At 33.9% G+C, this 21,680-nt stretch overlaps 1 protein-coding gene across 2 annotated transcripts; it reads left to right on the forward strand.

Moving 5' to 3' along the window:
• Positions 1 to 13,401: 13,401 nt before the first annotated feature.
• Positions 13,402 to 20,793, forward strand: KLRF1 (killer cell lectin like receptor F1). Of its 2 annotated transcripts, XM_055336804.1 has the most exons (6): positions 13,402 to 13,516; positions 14,912 to 15,010; positions 15,870 to 16,025; positions 18,675 to 18,814; positions 19,772 to 19,884; positions 20,402 to 20,793. In XM_055336804.1, the coding sequence occupies exons 1-6, from the start codon at positions 13,432 to 13,434 to the stop codon at positions 20,520 to 20,522; spliced, it is 714 nt and encodes a 237-aa protein (XP_055192779.1). In that variant the 5' UTR covers positions 13,402 to 13,431; the 3' UTR covers positions 20,523 to 20,793. The 2 variants fall into 2 exon arrangements, with proteins under 2 accessions (XP_055192779.1, XP_055192780.1); XM_055336805.1 differs by lacking the exon at positions 15,870 to 16,025.
• The last annotated feature ends 887 nt before the right edge of the window (positions 20,794 to 21,680 follow it).

Here is a 21,680-nt window from a genome sequence, read left to right on the forward strand (position 1 = left end):
GGTTCTTCCCTCATACATACAGAATCCACTTTCACTGCTATCACTGTTTCAAACTCACACAAACTCTTGTCTGCTATTATAATAAGGTATTAATTGGGATCTTTCTGCTTCTGCCCTTGCAGAAATTGAAAAGCAATCCTTTATTTTTATAATTGGATCTTGCTCTATTTTTCTTTTAACAATTTATTTACTTATTTGAGAGAGAGGAGAGAGAGAGAGAGAGAGAGTGAGAGAGAGAGAATGAGTGGGAGAAGGGGCTAAGGGAGAGGGATAGAGAGAATCTCAAGCAGAGTCCCTTCTGAGCATCGAGCCTGACACAGGGCTCAATTTCATGACTCTGAGATCATGACCTGAGCTGAAACCAAGAGTTTCACTTAACTGACTGCACCACCCAGGTGCCCTGGATCTTGCTCTATTTTTCTTCAGGACACTTACACACCTTGCTAAATTGTTATATACTTGTTTTGTTTCATTGTGTTTATTACCATCCATCTATTTGAATACAAGAGGCATGACAGTATCAGTTTTCTTGTGCTTACTGCTGTATTTCCAGTGCCTAGAACATTGACAGGCAGATAATTGGCGTTCAATCATTATTTGTTGAATTAATGAACAAATTGGTGTATGTGTATGATAGTGAGTGAACAAGTGAGTAGATTGAAGATGGTCATACTAGAAAAAGTATTCAGAAAGGACTTCCCTGAATAGTTCAGATTTCTTCTAGGCTTTGCATTTGTACCTAAAGAAGTGCCCAGGAAAGAATCGGGTACTGCAGAGCTGGTGGGCAGATACCAGCTCCAAGAAATAAAATGCAGATGCCTTATAACTCCTGGGCACCATGTATTCTTTTGAGTTGTACTCTGCTTTGAAAGGTACCATGACTTGGTGGCTCTCAAAAACCGCATTTTCAGTGGTTCATTATATGCCCAGATTGAACTTGCTGAAAAATATTCTGCTCTCCCCTTCCCTCCTTTTTCCTGGGCAGATGAAATTGATAGTAGCTTGAGAGGGAGTCTAGTCTCAGCAATCAAAATTTTTCATACAGTTTGTATTAAATTGATTCGTCTTGTGTCAGTTAACTGCCAAACATTGATCATGATTTAAGTTTGCAAAATTCAAGCGGCAGTGGTATGTAGACTGCTGAGATACTGTGAGGATGAATACACTGCCTTTTATATGGGTTTTAGGTAGATCTACCTGACAATGTTGTCTTCACATCCAGTCAGATTATTCCAAAATTTAAAATTCAGCTGAAACCCAGATGGTGTTTTTTTTTTATCATTGTTGCTATTGTTTTTATTATTTAATTCCAATAATTGAACACACCACAGTATTGCTTCTTTGGGGGAAAGATATCTTGGCTCTTCTGCTGTATTCTTCTCGATAAATCTAAAATCATTTTTCTGATGTTCCCAAGGTTGTTATTTTTTTCAAAGATTTCTTATTTGTGAGAGGAAGGAAGGGAGAGAGAGAGAAAAAGAGAGAGAGAGAGAGAGAGAAGCATGGGGAAGGAGCAGAGGGAGAGAGAGAAGCAGATTCCTCCCTGAGTAAGAATCCCAATGCAGGGCTCGATCCCAGGACCTTGAGATCAAGACTTGAGCCCAAGGCAGGTGCTTAACTGACTGGACCACACAGGAACTTCTGTCAAAGTCATTATTATTAATCTATTGCTATATTCTATATTCAATACTCATTTTTTCCTTTGTCTGCTAGAGAACTAATAGTAGTAATATCATTAATATCAAAATCACTACCTTCACTACATATAGAACTTCCCCTGATTCTACCACTGTTAATCTTCCCATGTGAAATTTGTGTAAAAGTTCTTTGTTTCACATTGACTTTCTTGGGTGGTTTTCTTTTAGTCATATTTGTAGCTATAATAAGTAGTTTCCTAAGTGATCTGATTTGGCAATTAAGGATTTATGGAGACTTATTTTCACAAGCCTGCACTGAAATTTCACTTGCTGGTGATATTTCTTTCGTTAATTTCCCCCAATAAGTACTTCCATATATGTGATTAGTCCATTGCCAAAATGTGTCTCCATTCCCTGGGATAGTCCTAATTTCTTTTTCCTTTTCAATAAATAAACAAAATGTAGACTAATTCCAGGATACTGAATAAATTAGAACTAAACATAGGTTTATTTTTTCACTACTCCTTTGATCTCAGTTCAAAACAATATAAAATATTTAAATATTATCTGAGTTGGCTGGTTTCAGACCTCTGCTAATAACTTCTCTTTCTTCCTTCTTTGGTAATATTTCCCATCACACCGTTTGGGTTAGTGGACCTAAATGCTTCTGTTTACAATTAGGCCACTGTTTCCAAAGGCAGGGAATGGAGGAGGTGGGTGGCAGGTCATCAGTCTTTTGACTATTATGTCATGAGCAAAAGGAATTGGGTGTAATGAGATGAGCCATAAGATTAATTTCATTAGTTAACTTGAGCTATGTTAAAAGTGCATGTTCCACTTTGTTTTCTCAGTAGACGATAAAACAGGAAGTCAACATCATTTAGGACAGTGACTTCTCAGAAAGTTAAAAAAAATTACATGTTTTTATTTGTCTGAATTTTTGAAATGGAACTTTTCAGAAAAGATTTTATTTATTTTTTAGAGAGAGAGAGAGAGCATGTGAGCATGAGTGGGGGAGTTGCAAAGGGGGAGGAGTAGAGGAGGAGAGAGAGATAGAGAGGGAATCTGTCTAGCTGACTCTGCACTGAACATGGAACTAGATGAGAAGCTTGATCTCCAGACTCTGAGATCGTGACCTGAGCTGAAACCAAAAGTCAGCCCCTTAACCACCTGAGCCACTTTGGCGCCCTTGAAATGTGACATCTTAACCAAGGTTTACACAGATTTTAGTGTGACTGACTTTGGCAAAATTCTTCACATATAATTCCTTAATTCCAATTTTTAATGCTTAAAGAAAGAAAGAAAATTAATTTTATAGGACTGTTTGAGTCGTAAGGCCTGTTGGAGGGTATTTGGTATAAGGTGTCCAAAGCAGGTTGGCACCGAGAGTATTTCAACTTGAAATTTTCTAAGTTATTATTACTTAACATTTGTGAAAGTAAATATGTTTATAAGCCAATAAAATTTGTTTATTTGTGGTGTACATATTTCTCGTATAATAAAATTTAAAAAAACCCTATAATTTCATTACTGGTTTTAGAGTAGTTGACTTTAATGGAATTATGAATCAATAGCATAGATGTTTACTATTTTTAGATGTTACTATTTTCATAAACTTGAAATGTGTATTCAGATATCTCATGAAGTATTCAATTTTAATACAGAAAAATCCTAAATCTAAATTTCTTTAATTTTCAGAATTTTAATTTTTTGGTGGAAAGTTAATCCTAATAACTAAATTTTAAAAGAATAATTCATTATGCCGGTCTAACAGCCAAAGTGAATGAAAGCAGATCTTAATAAATAGCATGTGGCAGTACAGAGTGCTATGACCAACCAGAGCAATATAGATAATTATTAAATATTAAGCAAATGTTACTTGATTGTTTTTGTATGCTTTAAAAATAGATTTATTAAAAGAAAGCATGAGTCAGTGAGTGAGACCACACCACGTAATGAGTTTGTGTTCCAAATGACTGTCTAGGCTTGAGATCTGCAGACTGCTTATGAAAGGCTGCCATCAGGCTATCTTTTTCAGTATTCTAGCAAGGATTCTCACTGGCAGACCTTCAGTTCTGCTAGGCAACTGGTGCTCTCTAGTGGCTGTGTGAGGCTTTAAATAAGACCTGCTACATCTGATCAGAAGAAAATCTCTGTGGAGAATAAGTGCAGGCCTCTTGTGCAGCTCTTCTTACAAACAGCTTCCATACCCAAACTGAGTACCATCCCCAAATCCTACCTTCCTATCCAGTCAGTAGCCAGACACTTATTAGACACAAGCTAGTAGGACAGTGACTTGTGGATGCTGGAAATACAAATGTAAAAGTCATGGACTCTTTCTGAATTCATGTGTTTTATAAATTATTATGGTCTGAAAAAAAAAGTAGAGATTAGCTCAGTAGAAACTCTATCACTGATCTTTAGTATTTCTTTTTTTTTGTTTAGTATTTCTTTATTAGTCATTATTCTTAAGTTATTGTACTGTTAAGATCTGTAACATTCTAGCTATTAAATTAACACTGAACGAATGAATGCATGCAGAGTAGAAGCTGTTTCAGGGAAAACAGTCTATGCAGAGTTTATTGACAGAGAAAAAGCTTGGATATACTAGTGAAACAAGGAAGAGAGAACTTCATGCTTTCTTTTCTGAAATACATTTTTTCCTACTTTATGTGAGTGCTCAACCATATGGTTTTACTACATTATCATATATGATTTTCAGTTTTGTATTATGTGAAGTTTTTCAAAGATTCTCAAAGATAATATCATCTATTGCCCTTTATTATGTAATACCAGACAGGTACAAATATTAGGTACAAATTTCTTCATTTTGGAGGTCATTGCTTATGTAGAATTTAGGCAGTTGTTTGATTTGTAGACCAGTGCATTTGTGGCCTTGGAGAACTATGATGTAGGGTTTAAGAGAATGTAGTATCAATTGCATTACTTGTTACTGAAGGGAAAGCAAGAGTAGGGGAAAAGACCAAACCTGAGGCCTCTGAGTTCTAGCCTCGGATTTTTCACCCTCCCTGGGTTATCTTGGGAAAATAACTTAATCTCTCGTATGTTCCTTTTCTTCAGTTTTAAAATGAGATAACAATCTAAAATAATAAATGAACCTAAGCTGACACAAAAGTGTGATCATAAGTTCTAATGGCATCGTACATGGGGAACACATTTAAAAATCACTTCGTATTTGAATTACTACTATTGTGGACAATACTCAGGAAAACTTTCTTAATCCTCAGACTGATTCAATCTTTTGTACTCCCATGTAAAATCAGATGTACTTCTATAGCCTTCCAAGACTTTCAGTTATATGCCTTTCCACTAGTCTTAAACTTAGCCAGTATTGTAAATAGGGAATACTTTGAGGCAGTTCCAGCTTTAATCAATATCTTCACTCCCCAGTACCTAGCAATACCTATCACGATTACCTAATAAAAAATATTTGCTTACTATTCTTTTAAATAATTAGACCACGAATAAAGAGATGCAGGGTATATATTCATTGAGGATATGTAAACAAAAACAGATGATAAAATCTACAGCAAAAGTTCCCATACTTTTTTATTTTTATTTTTTAAAAGATTTTATTTATTTATTCATGAAAGACAGAGACAGAGAGAGACAGAGATGCAGAGGGAGAAGCAGGCTTCACGCAGGGAGCCCGATGTGGGACTCAATCCTGGGGCCCCAGGATCATGACCTGGGCTGAAGGCAAGAGCCAAACCACTGAGCCACCAGGGATGCCCCCCATACTTTTTTTAAAAGATAGTTCTGTGATAGTCTACAGTCTTGTATTTTAAGAGACTTTTGCTATAAATGTATTTATATAAATTCTATCAAGAAAGTAACAATAACAGAGTGACTCTAGGTTGCATTGTCAAGGAAGATCTTGAGGAAATGACGCTTGAAGAGACATCTTGAGGCATATTGCTTATATTTCTAATATAAGTCAAATAGATACATAGACTATATATTTATATATCCATCAATAGATACATGGACATTTACAGTATGGTTAACGAATGTATTTGAGTTCAATCATAACAAAATCCCTGATTCAATTCCTGTATCTGAAAAGATCAGTATGAAAACTTCAAGACATAATGTGGTTCTTTGCATGAATCAGTTCCGTAAGTGAAATTCCACTAAGGTTTCAAAAGTAAATAAATAAAAGCTACAGGAAATCAGGAAGTAGCTTTTTTTTAGCTGCATTTTTTAGCTGTGAAATACAGTATCAAATAATTTAAAGAGCTTTATGACTCGAAATGTTATTTTATAGATTCTCTTGAATATTTAATAAAATAGTTCGATTTAAAGTAGTTTGATAAGATCCCTGGGTGGCTCAGTGGTTTAGCACCTGCCTTTGGCCAGGGCATGATCTTGGAGTCCTGGGATCGAGTCCCACATTGGGCTCCTGCATGGAGCCTGCTTCTCCCTCTGCCTGTGTCTCTGCCTCTCTCTCTCTCTCTCTGTCTCTCATGAATAAATAAAATCTTTAAAAAGATAAAGTAGTTTGATATTATGCATTTGTATAGATGTTTTTATTCAAGTATAATTAACATAAGTGTATATTAGTTTCAAGTGTACAATATAATGATTCAACAATTCTATATACATTTCAGCGCTCATCAAAATAAATGCACTCTTAGTCCCTCTTATCTATTCCACCAATTACCGCATCTGCCTCCCCTCATTTCTTCACATATGAATAACCAAATGTGCAAACATCATTTGTTGAAAAGTCAGCCTTTCCTTTTCTGATCTGCAGAGTCACTTTTGTCATAATTGTCTGTATATCTGTGCACCTGTTTCTGGGACCTTTTTCTCTTCTATTGGTCTATCATCCTTACACAATACTATAATGCTTTAATTTATGTAGTTCTCCAGTAAATTTTAGTATCTGGTATAAAAAATAGACTATTATAACTATAACTTGTTTTACATTAACCTCAAGTGACAACAAAAAATATGTATAGAAGTTACAAACACACATACAAAGAGAAAGAATTCAAAGCATACCAATGCAAAAAACCAGCCAAACAGAAAGGCAGACATCCAAGAGAGAAAGATACAGATAAAAGAATAAGACTAACACAAAAGAAAGAAAAGCAATAGTAAATCCTTCTCTATCAATAATTATTTTAAATTTAAATAATTAAACTCCAGAATGAAAAAGACATTGAGTGTTTGAATGGATGAACAAACAGACAAACAAAGCACAAGACCCAGCTGTATGCTTTCTAGAATAAATTCACTCTAGATATAAGGACACAAAAGCTGAAAGTAAAAAGTTAGAAAAAGCTATTTCATGCAAATGGTAAATAACAGAGAGCAGAGGTGGCTATATTTATATCAGATAAAATAGACTTTAAGACAAAAACTGTCACAAGAGACAAAGAAGGACATTATATAGTAATAAAAGGATCAATTAATTGAGAACATGTAACAGTTATATATATGCACCCAACACCAGATATATAAAACATATATGTATATTTATATATATATTTAAAAATATATAAAATAAACATTGACAAATAGAAAGCAGAACTAGAACAGCAACACAACAATAGTAGGAGATTTCACTACCCCACTTTCAGCAACAGATGGAACATGAGACAGAATATCAATAAGGAAGACCATAGCCTCGAACATATTGTAGAACAAATGGACCTAACAGACATACAGAAAGCACTCCCCTCAGCAGCAGAGCACACATTCTTCCAAAGCACAAATGGGACATTCTCCAGGGCAGATTACATGTTAGGTCACAAAACAAATCTTACAGTTAAGACTGAAATCATACTAAGTGTCTTTTCTGACTGCAAAGGAATGAAATTACAAACCAAGAGCAGAAGGAGAGCTGGAAAATTCACAATATATAGATTTTAAACAAGTTCTCTACAGGAGATGAGACAAAATGGATCAGATAGTTTTGGAGCTAAGATCTTTGGGCAACAATGGTCAGAGTGAATTGTTAAAAATGTAGCCCTCTAAGTCTTAGTAAACAGTCATGTGTATAATACGAAAAAGTAGACAAGTCATACCAGATAACCTCATATTCTTGGTAGTTTGAACCCTAATGTGTTTGAAAAATAGTCATGATATTTGACAAAATCTGCCATACTACCAATCTGCATGAAATAAGTTTTACTCAGATTAGGCATTATTTGTTAGGAGAGAGATCACTTACTATATGCCAGGTGTATTCTCTTTGATCTTATTTTGCCCCACATTTTAATAATGCTTCAATTAACTTAAATTTGTAGATGGCACGCAACATGGATAGCTAGCACACTGAACAACAGGGTTATGCACTCCAAACAGCCTGCAATACAGAGAAAATGAAGACTCTGACAAGATGAATCTTTTAAGTTTATATTAAAATCTAAACTGAAAAAGTTACAGGGTGGGAAGAATTACCTTAATTTATCGAGGCCAGAAAAAGCACTTGGGGAATTCAGTGACCAAGTTCAATATAAGATTGTGCTAATGTAATGAAGAAATCTTAGGTAACATCAATGCAAATCTCCATAACTGAGACTATGTGGCGAGAATCAGGAAAGGGGTGACTGGGAAGAAATGTGTTGTTTTCAATTGTTCAAATAAGTATCATGCTAAAAGGACATTACAATTGATTCACTGGCCCAAAAGGCGAAATTGATACAGATGCTTGAAAGAAGTTTGCTTCAGCAACAGATGACTTTCTTAGTATTGGGAGCCTTTCAAAACCTGATGGTACATCCATTTATGGGTATTTAACTAGATTTAAAGTATCTAATTAGTAGATATAATAGGTAAAATACCCTAGTTTACCTTGGTTAAATCAGTGAGTGTTTTGTAGTACACTAGGAGGGATTTCTATTGTTGTTGGAACTATTTGTGGTTACTTGGATTCAAAATTAATTTTAAAAAGCTAGATTAGGGCAGCCCCAGTGGCACAGTGGTTTAGCACTGCCTGCAGCCCAGGGCGTGATCCTGGAGACCCGGGATCGAGTCCCACTCTCAGGCTCTCTGCATGGAGCCTGCTTCTTCCTCTGCCTGTGTCTCTGCCTCTCTCTCTCTGTGTCTCTATGAATAAATAAATAAATAAATAAATAAATAATCTTTTAAAAAAAGCTAGATTAAAAATTGTTAAAGACAATATTTTTAGAGCTGTTTCAGGTTCACAGCAAAATCAAGAGAAAGTTACACATATTTCCTATATCTCCCCTATGCATGCAAGCATCTCCCATTATCAATGCCTGCCCAGAGTGATACATTTGTTAAAATTGATGAACATACACTGACATATCATTATTACCCAAGATGTGATTACATTAGGGTTCACTCTTATTTCCGTACATTCTGTGTGTTTGGATAAATGTATATGACCTGTACGCAGCATTACAGTATCATACAGAGTAAAAATCCTCTTGTACTCTGCCTATTAATCCTTCCTTCTACTCCTGCAATTACTGATCTTTATAGTGTCTCAATAATTTTGCCTTGTCCAGAATGTCATAGTGGAATCATACAGTATGTAGTCTTTTCAGATTGGCTTCTGTTTTATAGTAATTTGAGTTTAGAGTTTCTCTGTCTTTCATGGTTTGGTACTCATTTATTTTTTGTACTGAAATATTCCATAGTCTTCATGTACCACAGTTTATTTATCCATTCATCTACTAAAAGGCATCTTGGTTGCTTCCAAGTTTTGACAATTAAAAATAGAGCTGCTATAACCATCTGCATGCAGGCTTTTGTGTAGATACACATTTTTCAGTTCCTTTGAGTAAATATCAGGGGACCAAACTGCTAGATTAAATGGTAAGAATATATTTTGTTTCGCAAGGAATTTTCAAACTGCTTCCCAAAGTACCATTTTGCAATCCTAATAGCCACTAGGAAAGTTTCTAATGTGGTCAGCATTTGGTGTTTTCAGTGTTCTGGATTTTGGCCATTCAAATAGGTTTGTAGTGGCATCTCATTGTTTAAATTTGCATTGTTCTGATGACATATGATGTGGAGCTTTACATATGCTTGCTAACCATTTGTATATTATCTTTAGTGAAGTGTCTGTTAAGGTCTTTAGCTCATCTCTTAATCAAGGTTTTTGTTTTTCATTGTTGAGTTTTAAGAGTTCTTTGTATATTTTGGATAATAGTGCTTTCTCAGATGTGACTTGCAAATATGTTCTACTCTGTTGCTTGCCTTCTGTTCTCTTGACAGTGTCTTTAGTAGAGCCATTTTTACTTTTAATGAATTCTAATTTACCAATTATTTCTAAGATCTTTGCAACATTTTTAATAAATATAATTATAAACTTAGAATGTGGCAATTCAGATGCTTTTACATATTTCTAGAATACTGAAAAAACACATTTTCATTATAAACTTTGACTATAAATAACAGGAATTACAGAAATTGTACATTCAAGTGAGCTTGGCAAGGCAAATCCTACAAATTTTCTAATATACTAGATTCTAATTTAAATTTAGAAACCCAGTTATTAAAATAAATACAAAATGCATTTGTGGAAGTAACAGAAATTTCTCAACATGCTATGGATTTGACTTATTTTATTGTCACTCCACTAATTCTGAGAGAAGATTTGACAACAGAACTTTGGACACTCAGGATGTTTTATTTAAGCCACAATGGAATTCTCTGGCCCTTTTATGTTTTTGAGGTCTTTTTCTCGATCAACAGACATCCACCATTCCAGGCGCTGGAGACAAGGTATAGATTGACATCCATTTCATGTTTCTTTTCCTTTGATCTCTCATCTTAATTGTACAACATATTTGGCTCATATAATGACCCAGATTATCATTATTGTAGGATCTAAGTTCTTGGTGATGTCTTTATTGTGTTAGCCCAGCATTGTATTTACCAGAACTGTCAGGGGAAATGGTAATAAAACTTCCTTCTGTAAGTCTCCTGAGTTTGAGGCATGGTTCTCCTAAACCACCTTGTGTACCAGTAACCCAACTGCAGTGATTCTGTTCTCTGCCTCTTGTTCCAATGATTGAGAAGCCAAAAATGCACAAAAGGAAGTCTTAGCTTACAGTTCATCAGGAACTTGATCATGTTGCTTATTAGAACAGTCTTCCTTTAGGTATCAGAAGCTCTTAAACCCAACAAAAACAAGATCTTGGGTAAAATAGGTGATGGGGATTAAGGAATGTACTTGTGATGAGCACTGGATATTATATGGAAGTGTTGAATCACTGTATTGTACTCCTAAAACTATTACACTGTATGTTCACTAGCAGGAATCAAAATAAAAACTTGAAAAAAATGTAAGCCCCTCTCCCCTAATCTTGGGGAAAGGCAACAATTTCTTCATGTGGATTATTAAGTGTAACAATGGGAGGGGACACTGAATTTGAGTCCTAGCTCCATGCTTTGATTCACAGACCTGTACATTCTGTCTATGGCTCCAGCAGTTGTCACTAGTGTGCCTTCACAAGATCATTTCATCATTCTGCCCAGCAAGTTACTTTTGGATAAGTAAATTATTTAGGCATGAACTGATTACTAAACTTTCTTTTCTGCAAAATGTCAAACACAGGGTTGTGTGGAAAATCATGATAACAAAGAAGACATTCCATAATTTTGTGAATGGTGATGCTAGCAGAAGCACTGCAAGTAAAGAAGTCAAATTTGCTCCTAAAATACGTGATTATTCTTATGAACACAAAACACTATCAGGACATGATGGAAGAAGCTTAAGCAATAGATCTGCCATCAAGTGGTTGGCTGGTTTCCCTCAGAAACTGTGCTCTGCTTTGGTCTCTGCCTTTGACAGGTTGGGCATTCCACGGAGGTTTTAGGAAAATCATCCACGATGGGGGAGGGCCTTATTTGAGTACATATAGCTTCCATCCTTGTTGTCCTGGATCATTTTACAGGTGCCCATTTGATAAGTAATAAGTTCCAGGGTGTCTGATGAAAGAAACGGACTGACATTCACAGGATAGGTCACTTTGTATTGATAAATACACCAAAGGTCAAAGACTCTTGGTGAAAAATGTATAGCAGTAGCATAACAGGAATTTTTAGCCAAAAAAGTGCTAGTGTAACTGAAAATATCAAATATAGTTAACATTAAGTCACTACTAAATTCAAAAGGCTGATTTTGCCCTTCCAGCTCTGCTGTCCACTTTTACATCTCATTCTTTGCCTTGGAAGATTGACCTGTGGAGACAACCTTGCCCTAATGGATGGCTTCCACTTACTGATTTGGGGCAGAAAAGCAGAGGAATGAGACAGGAGTCAGAGCTAATGGTCCCGGGCCCCTATATGAGAGCAGGACTGGCCATGCTCCAGTCAGAGGTACATACTCTACTCAGCTCTTTCCTCAATCTTCTGCCTCACTAGGGAAGTCTCCCAGTAGAAAGCTTTGGTTTCTGTTCTCAATTTGCTACCATTACCAAAGATGTGGGATTTATGTGTCAAAATTTTCAACTTTATCTCAACTTTTGAAATTGATATTTCCAAAATTGTATTACTCTTTTTAGAGTGGGCATAAGGGAACTTTTTAGAGTGATAAGAAAGTTCCCAAACTGGATTTGGGTGATGTTTGTACACATCTGTATATTTGCTAAAAATCATCCACATCTGTATATTTGCTAAAAATCTTCCAATCATTTACTTTTATTTTTTTTAATTTTTATTTATTTATGATAGTCACACACACACACACACACACACACACACACACAGAGAGAGAGAGAGAGAGAGGCAGAGACACAGGCAGAGGGAGAAACAGGCTCCATGCACCGGGAGCCCAACGTGGGACTCGATCCCGGGTCTCCAGGATCGCACCCTGGGCCAAAGGCAGGCGCTAAACCGCTGCGCCACCCAGGGATCCCCCAATCATTTACTTTTAATGAGTAAATTTTATGGTGTGTAAAGTAGACCTCACCAAAGCTGAGAAAAAAAAAAATCTGAAATTTCTGTCCTCTTTTGTAAATATTGGGCATTTTCTTCAAATGCCAGTAAAGGTCATTGAAAAAAAGAATTTCTTTCCTTTTTTTTAAAGATTTTATTTATTCATTTGAGAAAGAGAAAGAGCACATGAGTGGTGGGGGAGGGGCAGAGGAAGAGGGAGAAACAGGCTCCCCACTAGGCAGGGAGCCTGATGTCAGGCTCCATCCCAAGACCCTGAGATCATGACCTGAGCTGAAGGCCAACCCTTAACCAACTGAGTCACCCAGGCATCCCTATGGTTTCTTTCCTAAATTCTCATCCCCCAAACCAATTTTTTTTTTGTATTTAAAGTGTCTTTAGTCAAATTGTATTATTAAATTATTGGCATGATTTGTAATCAATGTTGTTTTAGGATCAAGAAATTTAACTGTTAGGCAATTGTAAGCTATTATATTAAATCAAATATCACTGTATTAGGAAGTGTAATTGAAAACTCACATAGTTTGGCTAAACCAAAAGGGATGTATGTATCATGTAACTCAACTCTAAAACGGGCACAATTTCCATTACCCTGACTTTATGGGGTAATCAGTATTTTTTTTTAAAGAACCACATCTGATATTAAATTCAATATGTGGTGGACAGTTGAGAAAATTATGTGTTATCTAGGTCATGAGAAACAAACTTTAAAAAAGAGAAAGAAAACATTTCCTCTGAGGTTTTCACAGTAGATGAAACTACACACTTGTTTGTACCCTGAGTGAACAATTTGGGGACTAGATCTGATCAGCATCAGATTTATTATTTTTCTTATAACATATTATACTTAAAAAAAGGAACATACACATATACACATATATATTCATTGAAGATGCAAGACGAAGAAAGATATATGACATTGAATTTACAATTGAAGAAAAGGAGTTCTAGCCAAATATTCCAACTTAAACATAAAGGTATGGAATTCAGGGTTTTTTTCAATTAATGTGAATTAATATGAGTATGGATTTAATATGGGTTAATATTAATATGAATGTGGACAGTGATTACCAACATTCTCCTCTTTACTGTTCTTGGACTATTTTATTTTTTGGTGCTTTTCTCTTTCTCTGCCTCTGTCCTGTCTTTCTGTCTCTCTGGCTCTCTGTCTGTCTCTCGTTTATCAAGGCGAAGGCTAACAATTATTTGCTTTGAAGTAACATTTTGTATCACATAATTTCCTAAGGACATTCTCAGGAAAAATACACAGTTATAATTAACAAAATTGAAATGAATACTTGGTGCCAGTTGTCCACCTCTGTATCATTCATAAAAATAGCATCTTTAGTACTAGTTTTTAATTCACCGTGTCAAAAACTTTAAAATATGTTTTTTACCAGGTGGAAAATTTTGTTTTGGGAAGTAGAGCTATTAACCTGAAAGACCACAAAATGTAATGGCTTTTCTGTGTAAACTTTTTTTCACACTCAGATTGTAGATGGCACTCTGAAGCCAAAATGTGTTTTGGTTCAGGAAAGGAGCTCAGGAAGCTACAAATCATAAATGTGCAACTCCTAGCTATTTAAGTGGCATATACTAATATTCATCCTTTACCAATAGTTTCCTTCACTAATAGTAATGTTTTTGCTAATATTTGGTAAAGCTTCAGGTATGACATACATTTGAATCTAATTGACAATTTAAACCCTGTCATTATATACAGAGCTTTTACTCAAATGGAGCAGTGTAGGCATATGAAAAATAAAACAGTAGTCACTCTTAAAGAGTTTACCATATAAAGAGAAGCTGCAGCATCACTATTACATGGGTTAGAAAAAATTTTAGGATTTTTTTTAGGTTAAAATAGCAGGTGTCATATTTAGTTCTGATTTGTATTACAGGAGTAATATTTAGTTCTGATTTGTATTACACCCTTAGTAAATGAAATGGGTTGAATGACTTGTGAATATTACATTAAAGCGAATTATTAATTAGAAAATATATATTTGTGTGAATATATATGTGTGTATCTGTAAGTGCACATGGACACATGAGCCTGTGTGTGTGTGTGTATGCATGCTTGGGGAGTTATTAGATGTATACATTAAAATTCTTTATCTGACTAGTCAATTATGTCAAATGTTAGCAATTTCTTAAGATTCAATATAACATGCATCATAGCTCTAATCACGCAGTTACCATTACTAAATAAAATAGATAAGCATTTTTCTATTGATTTAGATTTTAAGCTTTTGATTGCCTAATAGCCTTTGAAATTCAAAACTAATAATATATGCAATCCTATTATCACAGTAGCTTTCACTTCTTGAAAATGTACTTTTCTAAGAGAAGTCATGTGATTAATCTCGCAGATTGTTCTGTGATGTTGCACTGGTATAAAGTCTTATTGGGAATATCTGGAACAGTAAATGGCATTCTGCTCTTGACTTTGATCTCCCTGTCCTTACTGGGTAAGTTAAAAGATCTTAAAAAAAATTTAGAAAATATTTACTATTTTCTTATGTCTTTTCATATTTATTTATTATTTGTTTTGTTAACAAAGGCTTAATAGGAAGCTACTAATATAAAGCTGTATATTATATTCTGTATTAATGTATTTAATATGTAGTCAAATCAGGTAAGTATCTTGTTCTCAAATGGCATGCAGTCTAACAGGAAGAAAATGTGTGTGCCTATGTGTATGTCTGTGCGATGTGTATTGGGAAACCCTATTTTTGGATTTCTTAGAAACCTGTGAATAGATAGAATTCCATCATTTTTTAAAAATTTTTATGCTTTAAGTTTATATTTAGTTTATACTATATATATATACTACTATACCCCAACATTACTATAAATTTCCCAACCAAGAAAAAACCTCTTAAAATAAAAAAAAACAATAAAAAAAGAATAATCATGGTGAGAAATCTCTAATGAAAAAAAATAGATATTAAATAAATAATTATGGTAGAACAGGCTAAGCACAGTGTCATAGGTTTCAGCAAAACACATTAAGAAAGCATGGAAAGAGCATGTATACTTTCCTTAGAGGGGGGATTTTGCTTTATTTACTACTGTGTCACCAGTTCTTAGCCCAATGCCTGGCATAGAACAGATCCTCAACAAATACATATTCTATAAATGAATTAATTGTGTAATATTTGAAATTATTTTTCATTAAATAAACATGAAAATAAGAAAGAAACTTTCTAGTTGTCCCTTCAGTTGTTTCTTGTTCCAATCATCAGAATCTTTGTGAAGAATTTGTGTCTAGAGCCCTGCACAGAGAGAAGATATTTACTCAATGCTAAAATAATTCTGTTTTTTAAGTTTCTCAGGGAGTATTGCTAAAATGCCAAGAAGGAAAGAATTCAAATATCACCCAACATGATGATATTGGAAACCTGGAAACAAATAGTGGCACAAGGGGAAATATAAATAATAAGGACACAAGCCTTTGTGGTTCAAAAGCTACAGACCATACAGGTATCTCTAGACTTTGGCCCTATACTAGTTTTAATAGTTTTGGCTTTCTAAGTTTGAGAAATCTTGCTTAACAGGTATGCAATAGATTACATCAGCAAATAAAGATTTGATGTAAATCTACTTTTCATTCAACATTTCATATATATATAATTTATTATTATTATTATTATTTGCAGTGGGAAGAGAGGTATGAAAAAGAACATAACAAATAGGCTCTTCCTTTCAGGAATTTAACATCAAATTGAAACACATAAATATGGGAAGTTAGTTGTGATTATAAGGCAATGTATAACAACTATTTTTTGTCCCTTATTTATCGTTTTGAAATACCAAATGAATAAAGATAATTATACATAACAACCTATCCATGGTGATTTTAAGCTCAGAACTTCCAATTATACAAAATTTCGGAAACTATCCCTTCTACTTCTAATTTTGTTTTACTTTAACTTTAAAGCACCTAACTTGTTGAGCTTTCAACATTTGTTTTATAGTATATGTGAGAAATGTGCAGAGTATTATATAATTATTTATTAAAGAATTTTCTCCTGGGTGGCTCAGTTAGTTAGGTCTAGGACTCTGGATTTCAGCTTAGGTCATGATCTTGGGGTCCTGGGATCAAGCCCCGAGTAGGGCTCCACATTCAGGAGGGATTCTGCTGGAGATTCTCTCTCCCTCTCTCTTTGTTCCTCCCTACCCCCCCGCTATAAAAAATAATAAACAAACAAACAAATAAATAAATAAATAAATAAATTCTTTGAAAAAAGGATTTTCTCCCATCCACTAATTTGTGTTGTCCTTTTTATCACGTATGAAAATATCATATGTATTATGGTTTACTTACTGATACTCTTTTCTTTTGGATTATGTATGTGCTTTACATGTGCAGGTCCCAAGCTAATTGAAATACTGTAATTTTAATGCATATTTTAGACTCTGGCAAGTTCATCAGTATGTTGGATATTACAATAGAACTTTTTCAGAGGCAAGAAAGCTTTGATATGTAAACATGGAATCATATAGACACCATTAAACGTTTATGAAAGTGAATCTAAATACTGTATGCCAAATTGTAAGATATTGATTTCCTGTTGCTTTTTTCCTTCTTTTTAAATTGAGGATATATTGAGCATGAAGTTAACACTTAAAATAAAACAATTCAATGGCATCATGACATTTGAATATGCAACCACTATATCTATCTAGTTCCAAAACATTTTCATTATCCAAAAAGAAATCTTATTCTCAATAAGCAATTCCTCATTCCCTCTCCTCCAGTTTTTAGCAGCAACTAATCTTTCCGTCTGCATGGATTTACCTATTTTGGATTTTCATATGACAGACGCATACAATATTTCACTTTTTAAGATTTTTAAGATTTTATTTATTTATTCATGAGAGACACAGAGAGAGAGGCAGTGACACGGGGAGAGGGAGAAGCAGGCTCCATGCGGGGAACCTGATGCGGGACTTCATCCCGGGACTCCAGGATCACACCTTGGGCCAAAGGCTAGGCGCTAAACTGCTGAGCCACCCAGGGATTCCCAATATTTCACTTTCTGTGTCTTGTTTCTTTCACTTAGCATAATATTTTCAAGGTTCATCCATGTTGTATTATACATCAGCATTTTATTCCCTTTTTATGACTGAATAGCATTCCTGTTTGTATGCAACCATGATTTGTTTAAGGTGGCAATACTAATCAAAGTGATCTGCAGATTCAAAGCAATTCCTATCAAAATTTCAATGGCCTTTTTTTTGCAGAAATGGACAAGGCAATCCTAAAATTCATGTGAAATTGAAAGAAATCCTGAATAGCAAAAACAATTTTGACAAAGAAGAAAAAATTTGGAAGACTCACATTTTTGTCAAAACTTAATGGGATGGAGAGAATGAATAATTTTGGAGTGATGAAAATATTTTGGAATTAGATAGTAGTTGTGTTTGCACACTGTGGATGTACTAAAAATTCATGGCATTTGCACTTTAAAGTAGTTAAAATGGTGAATTTATGTTACATGAATTTTACTTCAATAAAAAAGATATTTTAATGGCTGTACATGAATAATTATACTGACCTGAATTCATATTTATACATACAATTAATTTTCACTCACTATTATGCCAAAGTCTCAGATATTTTCAATTGAAGAGCCCAGTTTAATTTAAGAAAATCAAATAACTTGAACTTGAAATTATATAGACACTGAAAAACTATTATTCTCAATATTATTTAACATCAAAAGGGAGTTATAAAGGAAAGATTTATGCACATAAAATAGAGAGAAATTCAAAACCTTTATAGGTTAAATTCTAAGAGAATGGTATAAATAATATTTAATCTCACAGGTAACCTTAATGTAATATACAGCTTAAATGGTTCATGTTATTTTAGTAATTATATTAAATCTGGGCATGGAAAACAAATCTCCTTTTGTCTAAATTTTGCTTCATCTTACTAAATTAATTTCTTAGTTCTCATGAGCTATCATTTGTAATTTGGGCATCTTGTAAATCACAGCAAAAACACTTTGTTGTGAGTGATTTTTATTGTACTGCTCTACCTTTATTTATACAACACAGAAGTATTCAATTTTCAGAAATACATATGTAACTTAATTTTCTTTGTTTCCTCCCTCCATTTCCCAGGGTTCTGCCCATCGGAATGGCTCAAATATCAAGAAAAGTGTTATTGGTTCTCTAATGAGATGAAAAGTTGGAGTGACAGTTATGGCTATTGTTTGGAAAGAAAATCTCATTTACCAATCATTCAGGACCAACTTGAAATGGTATGTGGTTTAGTGTCAGGGTTATGACATTAGTCTTTGTGCAGTTGAAAATAGTTTTCCTGAAGACGATTATCATATGACTTCACTCATATGTGGAATTTAAGAAACAAAACAGAGGATCATAGATGGGAGGGAAAAATAAAATAAGATGAAATCAGAGAGGGAGACAAACTATGAGACTCTTAACTATTGGAAACAAACTGAGGGTTGCTGGAGGGTCGGTGGGTGGAGGGATGGGGTAACTGGGTGATGAGAATTAAGGAGGGCACTTGATGTAATGAGCACTGGGGATTATATACGATTGATGAATGAAAAAACTATACCTTTGAAACTAATAATACACTATATGTTAATTAATTGAATTTAAAAAAAAACATTATGCTAAATGAATTTTTTAAAAAATGGCTTTCCTCAAGGGGCACCTAGGTGGCTCAGTCAGTTAATCATCCGATTCTTGATTTCAGCTCAGGTTATGATCTCCTGACATCAAGCCCTCATCAAGTTTGCACTTAGCACAGAGTCTACCTGGGGTACCCTCTTTCCTTCTCCTTCTGCCCCTCCTCTCTCTCTCTCTCGCTCTCAAATAAATAAATAAATAAATAAATAAATTCTTTAAAAAAATGGCTTTCCTCAAATTTCTTCCCACATTTCAATTAAATTATCATTTATCTTGATTACTGAGTTTTTGGCACCTTCCTGCATTTTATGTTCAATGTCAGTGCCTTGCTTGTCTCATGCTAGTTAGTCCTTGGCTGAATACTTGTATTCATTTTATAAGTGGTATATATGTATGTGTATGTATATAATAAATATATAGTGTACATAAATAAGTTATGAATTGATTAGTTAAAAATGTTCATGTAGGATGCTAGTTGTCAAAAAATTCTAAATCTTACTTAGTATGTCTGAATGATTAAAATATTATCTTCACTTAGTTGCTTATTACTCACTTTTTAGGCTTTTATACAGAAAAACCTAAAACAATCAAACTATGTGTGGATTGGACTTAACTTTACATCCCTGGAGAGGACATGGACCTGGGTGGATGGTTCTTCATTAGATTCAAATATGTGAGTCTTTCCAAAAGCAGTCTGATTTATTGTCTATTGTAGAACTTATCTTCATAAAGCACCTCCCTCTAAGTTCACCAAAATCAACTCTGAAATAGTTCTTGAAACTAAAGAATGTGAAAGGATGAAAATTAATTTTAATGTTTACTGGAGTAATGATGAATATTTTGGTCTTGTTTTCAAAGCAAAAAAGACTTGAAAACAATAATAATTGTGCATTTGTTGTTTAAAAACTATACCATATAGAACAATGGAAAGAAGACTAGAATGGGGTATGGACACAGATTTACTCTTAGCTCTTTCATTTCTAAATAGGATCTTTTGGAATTCTATGCCAATGACAGGCAGTAATACTAAGTAATACTAAGTTACAGAGATATTCTAATGTTTAATGAATCAAGGGATTTGAAAATGCCCTGAAATCTGAATGGCCTTTTAATGGAGGGTATTAGCTAAAAATACAAATGGATGTCTTCAGCAACAATGATTAATAATATATTTACCCTTTCTTCTACAGATTCATCATAAAGGGGCCAGCTAAAGAAGATAGCTGTGCTGCCACCAACGAAAACAAAATTTATTCTGAAACCTGCAGCAGTGTTTTCAAATGGATTTGTCAATCAATCAATAAACAATGATCAAAGTTTTTGCCTATTAGGTTCTAATATTAATCTTAATAAGAATTTAAAACTACCAAAAAAAATAGAACTGCAATTAAACAGCAAATATCTTCTCCATTTTCCCTCCATTATCTACATTGGTCCTAACCTTAGAGTACCCCATCCAAACAATCTAAAATACACCCTTCCAAAGTTTTATGAGGTAATATAATTCAGTGTGAGTCCATACATTTGCACTCAGGATTTTTATTCATTTTTATTTTACAACAAATGTGATCAAATATATCTACTTTTCTGTACTGTGCTTGTTTAATTTGTAACAATATTCTATGCAAATTTTGTATAATTCTGAATTGCATTATAGTGTGGATTTATACATCTTTTTACTGCTTTGTTGATGAGCATTAACTTTGTTCTCAGGTTTTCCTACTATAAACTATGCTGCAATAAACATTCTGAATATCTTTTTAAAAAGTAGCACCTTTTATTTCTTTGATATAAACCTTAAAACTAAAAAAAAATAAACCTTAAAACTGGAGATTATGACTAAAAAGCATTAAATATGTGGTTTGCTTTAGATTTTATACGATTTTAATCTAAATTTAGAAACTATCACAAACTTCTAAGATTACAGGTATAGAGGAAAAGCACTTTCCTTTCTCCTGAATCTTCTGAGAATTACTTGCCAGATTGATACATTTTATTATAAAATTTCAAGTATTAGTAGATACTTTTGTGTATATTTTCTACAAAAAAAATCCCCTACTGGGGATGCCTGGGTAGCTCAGTTGGCTCAGGGTGTGATCACAGTCCTGGGATCGAGTCCTGCATGGGGCTCCCTGGGAGGAGCCTACTTCTCCTTCTGTCTATGTCTCTGCCTTTCTCTGTGTATCTCATGAATAAGTAAATAAAATATTTTTTTAAAAAAATCACCTACTGAATAACAATTAAATAATCAAAATTAACACACTAGCATTGACACAGTGCTACCATTTAATTCTCAGACTCCTTTTAGGATTTGCCAGTTATATATATATAAATATATATATATTCTTTATATATATATATAAATATTTTATATATTTTATATATTATATATTATATATATATTTTATATATATTTTATATATATATAAATTCTCTACAGTAAAAGATCTAGCTTTTATTATATATATT

This window comes from Nyctereutes procyonoides, unplaced genomic scaffold, assembly GCF_905146905.1.
Source record: "Nyctereutes procyonoides isolate TBG_1078 unplaced genomic scaffold, NYPRO_anot_genome, whole genome shotgun sequence".
In the NCBI taxonomy this organism is placed as follows: domain Eukaryota; kingdom Metazoa; phylum Chordata; class Mammalia; order Carnivora; family Canidae; genus Nyctereutes; species Nyctereutes procyonoides.